General features: G+C 41.7%; 1 protein-coding gene across 1 annotated transcript; it reads right to left on the bottom strand.

The window, feature by feature from the left end:
* Nucleotides 1–381: 381 nt before the first annotated feature.
* Nucleotides 382–3916, bottom strand: LOC109513050 (collagen alpha-1(XVII) chain-like). Its single transcript, XM_019865254.1, has 4 exons — nt 3793–3916; nt 1282–1340; nt 463–1198; nt 382–397 (listed from the first exon to the last, which is right to left on the bottom strand). Exons 1-4 carry the CDS (start codon nt 3897–3899, stop codon nt 382–384), a joined length of 918 nt encoding a protein of 305 aa, XP_019720813.1. The 5' UTR covers nt 3900–3916.
* Between the last annotated feature and the right edge of the window lie 4220 nt (nt 3917–8136).

The following is an 8136-nucleotide window of genomic DNA, read 5'->3' as shown; positions in this document are numbered from 1 at the left end:
GGTGGCTGGTATCTGCCGGACTGGCTAATGATGATACGAAATAAAATGTCCGAGTGATAGTATAGCTTGGCAAGGTGCTGCTCTAGTTTGGTCGTTTTAATTCATTGCACTGGTTGTGAAGATTATGGATATTGGTCATTTGGTTCACGAGAAGGTGACAGTGGGCCAGGTGGCTCAGGGTGTGGTGGCAAGTATTGGTCAGGCTGGTATGGTGGAAAGTATTGGTAAGGCTGGTATGGTGTCAAGTATCGGGAATAATAGTATGGTGGCAAGTATCGGTAATGCTGGTATGGTGTCAAGTATCGGGAATAATAGTAAGGTGGCAAGTATCGGTAATGCTGGTATGGTGTCAAGTATGGGTAAGGCTGATATGGGAATGGCTTAGGTTGCCAAGGCACTGGTGGCCAACGTCGACCATAATAAGTCGACCAAGGTGGATAATTTGGAAAATGTAGTGGTGACTCAGGAGTTCCTGGTGGTCCAGATGGTTCTGGCATACTAAGAGGTCCAGGTGGCCCAGGTGGTCCAGGTAGCTCAGGGTGTGGTGGCAAGTATTGGTCAGGCTGGTATGGTGGAAAGTATCGGTAAGGCTGGTTTGGTGGAAAGTATCGGAAAGGCTGGTATGGTGGAAAGTATCGGTAAGGCTGGTATGGTGGAAAGTATCCGTAAGGCTGATATGGGAATGGCTTCGGTTGCCAAGGTACTGGTGGCCAACGTCGACCATAATAAGGTGGTCCTGACCAAGGTGGATAATATGGAAAATGTAGTGGTGACCCAGGAGGTCCTGGTGGTCCAGGTGGTCCTGGCATACTAGGTGGTCCTGGTGGTCCAGCTGGCCCGGGTGGGCCTACTGGACCATGTGGTCCAGTCGGCCCCTCTGGTCCATGTGGTCCTGGTGGACCATTTGATCCATTTTCTCCAGGTGGTCCTGGTGGACCATCGTGTCCAGGTGGTCCACTTACACCCTTTGGCCCTGGTTTACCATCATGTCCAGGTGGCCCTGGTGGACCATCTGACCCTGGTGGACCATTTGGTCCAGGTGATCCTGGTGGACCTTGTGGTCCTAATGGTCCTGTTTGACCAGGTGGCCCTGGTGATCCATCTGGGCCTGGTGGACCAGGTGGTCCTCCTGGTGGTCCAGGTGGTCCTGGTGGATGACTTCGCACTTGTCGCACCTTAGCAGAAAAACTGCTGGTTCCTGTAATTGGCAAAGTTGGCATCTTTGTTACATGGTGACTTTTCACTCACTCTTGCTTAGTAGTTGAGAGTGTGATGACTTACCTAACACCAAAAGGGCAACAGTGAACACCTTGAGAATGATCATTGTGGCTGGTGATGTCCTAAAAGACAGTGAATAGGGACGGTCAACGTACATCGAGAGAAAGTCCATCAGGTGAACATGGGAGGAGAGCTGACAGTGTCAATTTACTGGGGCCCAGGTTCCATGCCTTCCCACGAGGCACCTTGACTGCGACTTGGAAGAAGAGTCATGACTCTCTGCCCACCTTAACGTTGTTGCCGTCGGATGGAATTCTCACATTTATATTGGCAGATCTTTTTGTCAAATTTGTAATACTTGTGTGGGACCATCCCCCATTTTTTATGGAAAATGCTTATTGGCAGTACATCAGCGATTTTTGAAGAATGTTTTGAGTTCAGCAGTTGACAAAGAAGACTGATCCTACCTTTCTCACTGTTTCCATTCTTTGGTAATCAGCATGAGAACAAAGCAAAATCTTAAAATATTCATCTACTTCCACAGAATCTGGAGAAAAATAACTTTGTTGCTTATACTTTCACTTTCTAATATCTGAACAGTGGTTCCATTCTATGAAGCACGTAAATAACTTTTTGAAACGGCTTTCGAGACCAAAATAATTTCGATGTAATGATAAACAAGTGCTGTGAGTGACACCAAAAAGAAACTGGAAAAAAATATTAAATGCCACAAACATGTTTTCTTGTTTTTTAGAATCCCCCAAATTTCTTGAGCACTCTTAGCTGTTAAGAGTGTCCAATAATAGTTCTTGACACGTTAAAATATAATTAGTCACTTAAGAAATAATTATTCAATGAGCAAAGATCTAGAAACAGTGAACAAACTCATCAAGAAAATGTGTGTGTGTGCATGTGTGCGTGCGTGTGTGTGTATTTGTATGTGTGAGATTAATATGAAGGCAGCAACATGTTTTGTCAGAAAAAAAACATTCATACCCAAGTAATATCGCTTGGAACAACCCTTTGATTTGCGACTTTTTAAATTTTGTGGACAAATTGCTGTAATTGTTTTATTTCTACACTTTGTTTTAAATGTCTTCAGTTCTTTTATGTTTAAATGTTGTACAGTACTTGTAATTCTATGCTGTATAAATGAAATTGCATTACCCATCAATCCAAATCTAATGAAAGCATTTTTATAATGCAGCATTACAGCAATTTAAAATCCTTGATACAAATTTCAAAATATGCTTTGTTCCAATGTACAAATCTCGTTTACATAAAGGAAACATTTTCAGGTTAAACTGAGCGGATTCTTTATGTTATGTAATTAATCCAACTTGATTATTTAAAATTACGACAACCAACACAACATGTTTGTTTTTCCTTTATAAATAACAATTCTTAAAGGTAAAATTTTCAGGTTGCACCAATTTCCAAGATTTTTAAAAATTTGTTGATTGCACACATACAATCTTGAATCACACTGACTAAGTAATGTCACAAACATTCATGAAATATATTAGCCCAGGCATGGGCAACTGATGGCCCACGTACCGCAGGTGGAACATTCTTTGAGTGGCCCTTTGATTAATTTAAAAAAATATATGTTTGTATAGATGTGTTTTTTGGGGGGGATTTGGGGTGACTATAAACATGTTTCTTCGACTACAGTGGATCCTCAAGTACTTGCAGTTGGCCATTGGCAAATTCAGTTGTTCCCACATTTTTTTAACATGTATTTTTTTCAAAAATTAACAAAGACCATTGCCTCAATCCATTTCAGTGACCGTCAGTTATTCCCAGATTTTCGCTTTTCACAAAGCGTATGCCCCACGAGTAGCGGCGTATCACGGTTTAGTTTTTAGGCGTAATAATTTTCCTTTCATCTCTCGAGAGCAGACATGCCTTAGCAACATTTGCACCAAGTCTTATTCTGCCCTACATTACAGCCTGAGAAGCCCTAATAATTTTTTTGCGGATTTGGACTGACACGCAGGACATATGACCTTAATATTATTTACATTTTGATTGAGTTAACATTTGTGAAAAGAAAAGCTACCAAAAAAAAAAAAAAAAATCTTACAACTTATGTGGGTTTGCTGTTTAGCCATTTTGTGCCATCCTGGAATGATGATTTTTATGCTCAGGAGCCCTTTGCACTGCATTAAAAAAAAAAAGTACCTACCGGTAGTTAATTTTGTTTGTTCAAACCCTTTGTTATTGAAGGATGGATCTTTTATACCTGAACTGAAAAATCTATTGTGAAAAATGAAATCTGTTCGGAGCACGTATTTTGCATGTACGCATGTGTTTTGTCCATATTTTAAATGGCATTTTTGTTATAAATCTGTTTCACATGCAGGGGAGAGAAGACTATACCTCCACTGCCTGCCCGAACTCCACCTCCCTGCTGTACAACTTCATTGGACAAGCTTGCCAAAGGGCATGAAGCAATGCCCACTTGAACTTGAGTCCAAATTTTTCAGGTGATTGTACAAAGTGCAACACCAAATGTGTCTAATATTAAAATCATGTTCCCTGAGAACACTTCAAGATGGAGAAAGTACTCACCACAAACACTCAAGATTGGCCTTGGAGCTGTTGTCAGTCCAGCTCCCGTCGCTCTTCTGCCGTTTCACAGTCGGTAATGGAGGGCTTAAATACCTTGTCCGTCCCATTCAGGTGGGGCACTTGTCTAGGTGGGTCATTTAATTGATTTTTCTTTTGTTTTCACACAATTACAGGTGATTATTGCCAAGCAGTATTTCTGCTTCATGTTGCCAAGCTGCATGTTAATTAAGCCACTTTGAAGTGAATAGATCACACAAAAGTTCATCACCGCAGGAATCGTATGAGCTTTGTTCTTGGAGTCCTAATATGTTCTCAAACAGGTGATATCTGTTGAATTTCTTTTTTTTGTTTTTTATTGTCCGTCTAGCAAAAAGGAGCTGGGTGGTGTTTGTGATGAAGGCTATTGGGGCTTTGCAAAGAGGACAAACTGTTTTTTCTTTCCCAAGTCAGAAAGTAGCAACCACTTTACTGTGGAACATTTCATTAATTCATTAATTCATTCATTTTCCGAGCCGCTTTATGCTTACAAGGGTCGCAGGGGGTGCTGGATCCCATCACAGCCGTCTTTGGGCAGTAGGCGGGGGACACCCTGAACTGGTTGCCAGCCAATCGCAGGGCACACACAGACGAACAACCATCCACACTCGCACTCACACCTTGGGACAATTTAGAATGTTCAATCAGCCTGCCATGCACGTTTTTGGAATGTGGGAGGAAACCGGAGTACCCGGAGAAAACCTACGCAGGCCCAGGGAGAACATGTAAGGAGTTTACATGTTTGAGCATGTAAATGAGTTTACACTACACAGGGAGGCCGGAGCTGGAATTGAACCCGGTAACTCTGCACTGTGAGGTCGACGCGCTAACCACTGGTTCACCGGGCCGCCCACTGTGGAACATTCGTTGAAATAATTTGCTGAGGGCAAAATGATCTAATTTCTAAAAATCAAGTTTTCAATTGGAAAGAAAACACAGCTTTTCACTCATCAGACATTTCATAATGTTCGAGCATTATTCCAAAATTGATCCATTGTTTTTCCGTGAAAATTCTACACACCCCAAGGTGAAAATCCAAATCAGAATCATCTTTATTTGCCATTCTTAACTAGACAACGAATTTACCACCAGTAGGTAGAGCCACTCTAACACTACAGCAAACAAAATGAATATTTAGGACATAAACACATACTTATGCAGGCATTGAGAATTGCAAGAGGTGCCAACTGTGCAATTGTGATCTTGAGTCCGAAAACAATTTAAAATGACCAGTAGCATGGTAGTAAAGAACAAAAACAGTTCTGCAAATAATGCCACATGACAAAGTTACAATAATGAATACGGCAACACAGAAGTGCAAAATTGGCAGAAATAGACAGAAGGTCACTCAGGAATTAAAAAATCAACTTTTTTGGAAGTTCATGGCTAGAGGGAATAAGCCGAAAACAATTTAAAATGACCAGTAGCATGGTAGTAAAGAACAAAAACAGTTCTGCAAATAATGCCACATGACAAAGTTACAATAATGAATACGGCAACACAGAAGTGCAAAATTGGCAGAAATAGACAGAATGTCACTCAGGAATTAAAAATCAACTTTTTCGGAAGTTCATGGCTAGAGGTAATAAGTTGCTGGAATGTCTGCTGGTTTTAGTGTGCACAGCTGGATTGCGCCTCCCTGTGGGAAGGAGCTGGAAGAGGTGGTGAACAGCTTGCCGAGGGTCCAACAGAAGTCCAGATTCTCTTGTGTTATTTGTTTCACCAGGTAAAGCAATTGAGAACAGAGAACAAATGCATTGTGAAAGTTCACGGTCAACTAAGACCTGTCTTAGTTCTTGCAGCATGGAAGCCCTCTAGAGCAGCGGTCCCCAACCTTTTCTGCCCCACGGACCGGTTTAATGTCAGACAGTATTTTCATGGACCGGGCTTTTTAAGGCCGGATAAATACAACAAAATAATATGATATGAACTACATGGTATTTTCGTAACATAATAATAAACACGAATCATGACACGAGGAATGTCCGATTTGGCCGAAACACTCTCTGGTCCCGATGGTAACATTTAAACGTGCCTTCATTCAAAATAAGATACACTGCAAATAAAAAGTGCATGAAAATACGACTCACCATCACTGCATATTATGAGAGTGGGCTTGCCGCGTGGGAATCTCCCGTTGAGATAAATCCTATCTTAAGTAGGACTCCTGATCATGTCTTATTAAATGTAGCCTTCTTTTTTTTGGAAGTCGTAGGCTCCTCTTCTGTCTCCAGGCTGGGCCTTTTCCACTTTCCCAAAGGAACTTTCCAAAGACGTTAGTTTATTTCCTCATTTTGCTAGCTCTTGGATTTCATTTTTGCGGTAGCCTATCACGTGACTGAGAAGCACGGCCTTCACCTGCGTCATGAGTGACATACTGTAGACGGATATAACAGAGAATCTGGTAATTTTTCAAAATAAAAAATCTTTCAGATTCCGAAATGAATGAAACGGAAAGTCGTGTAAATTATATCGTCTTTCTGTGCGGCCCGGACCAAATGACCCGCGGACCGGTAGCGGTCTGCGGCCCGGGGATTGTCAGACCGGTGCAGGTGCCGATGATTTTCTCGGTAGTCCTAACTACAGCTGAACGATTTTTCATCTTCTTATCAAAACCATATTTTCAGACATTGTGCTCATTCGCTCGTCAAAGCTGTTTTTTTTCCCAGCACTTTTATTCCCCCAAGTTCACCAATCAACAACAAACAAACTTGCCAGGCACATTTGTGCGCACCACATATGATCTGCACTTGCTCTGTGGCACAGTTACATACTCAGCTGTTTTGGTGTGGATAAGCCCCCTAAGTCATCTTTGATGTTTTACAGCAAATAAGCTATAATTCTAACATGTATCATTGTCACTAAAAGCGCATTATGAGTCGTGAAACAGAAAATTCTGGGTAAGAGGCAACAGGATGGAGAAGCCATGCTAATTGCTGAGCTTATATGAAATGCAGAGTTGCAAAAGAACCCCCCCCCCACCCAAAAAAAAAACCCCAACAACAACAACAGTCACATTAATGCTGGGAAAAGTTTCTAAATGATTTATGCTGGTCTCATTCATTCTCTGAACCGCTTATCCTCACAAAGGGTTATGGCATGCTGGAGCCTATCGCAGCTGTCTTAAGGTATCTTCATATCATTATTTTAAATCGGAAAAACCCGGCATTTGAACAAGGGTGTGTAGACATTTTATAGTGACTGTAAATCCAATATGGATGTTGTGTTTCCTGAGAGCACATCAAGATGGGCAAAACAATCACCACGTCCAATCAAGTGTGCTTGTGGAGAACTATTTGCTTCTTCCGACAGTTTTGATTCTGCTCTGATGTTTTTTATGTGGCCTCACAGCTGCAAATAAAAGATGCAACATGTCTTGTACGCCCATCGGAAAGGTCACGCCGTCATTAGGTGAGGTATTTAATTGGCTTTGCTTTTGTTGTCACAATGCTGGTTCCTATTACGCGGGTCGTGCTGAGTGACATTTGTTCCTCACACTTGCATGCTTTAATTAATCATTTAGCGGGGTTTACATTTCTTCTTCATACTTACAAAGCTGTAATTGACAGATGTTACAGTCAAGGCCCAGGTGTCAGATCTGGCCCGCCGCATAATTGTACATGGCTCATAAAATCAAATTATGTGACTCCACTTCATGGTTCCTGCTAAAATATGAAAACAGCAAATTGTAATATTAATAAAAATACATTTTATTTATAAGCGCCTTTCAAAACACTCAAGGACACCTTTACAGTCAAAACAAGATTAAAAACCACTGATAAAAGTATAAATAATAAAAGAAGAGATGAATTTAAACTGAGTATGCAATTATAAATAGGTGGGTTTTGAGATGGGATTTAAATGTGGGAAGAGAATCAATATTTCGGATTTTGGGTGGGAGTGAGTTCCAGAGTTTGGGGGCAGAGCGGCTGAAAGCTGAAAGGCACACAGAGGTGGAGGGGGGATGAGGACCTGAGGGAACGAGAGGTTACGGAAATTTGAAGAAGGTCAGACATTTTGAGATATTGCTTTAAGAATGTCATTCTTCTCTTTCAGCTGGGCTAAGCAGTGACAAGCAGGACCCGTATCCCCCCGTAAGGCATATGGCCAGCTGTTGTGCCTTATTCAACTCAGACGAGCCGCCAGCACATGCAAAAATTTAAAATTGGCATGGAAAGCCAGCCCAGCCTCATCTGAATATTTTGGCATCTCTACATGCAGATGGCTACATCGGGGGGTGCCATCATTGCATTGCAGTTATGTACCCCCTTCGCATTCATTGAGCCAAAACCAGCATTGAACGCCAGC

The sequence above is a fragment of the Hippocampus comes genome, unplaced genomic scaffold (genome assembly GCF_001891065.2).
Source record: "Hippocampus comes isolate QL1 unplaced genomic scaffold, H_comes_QL1_v1.1 scaffold180, whole genome shotgun sequence".
Lineage (NCBI taxonomy): Eukaryota > Metazoa > Chordata > Actinopteri > Syngnathiformes > Syngnathidae > Hippocampus > Hippocampus comes.
Note: the sequence above shows the minus strand (reverse complement) of the source record. Positions and strands in the feature narration are given on the sequence as shown.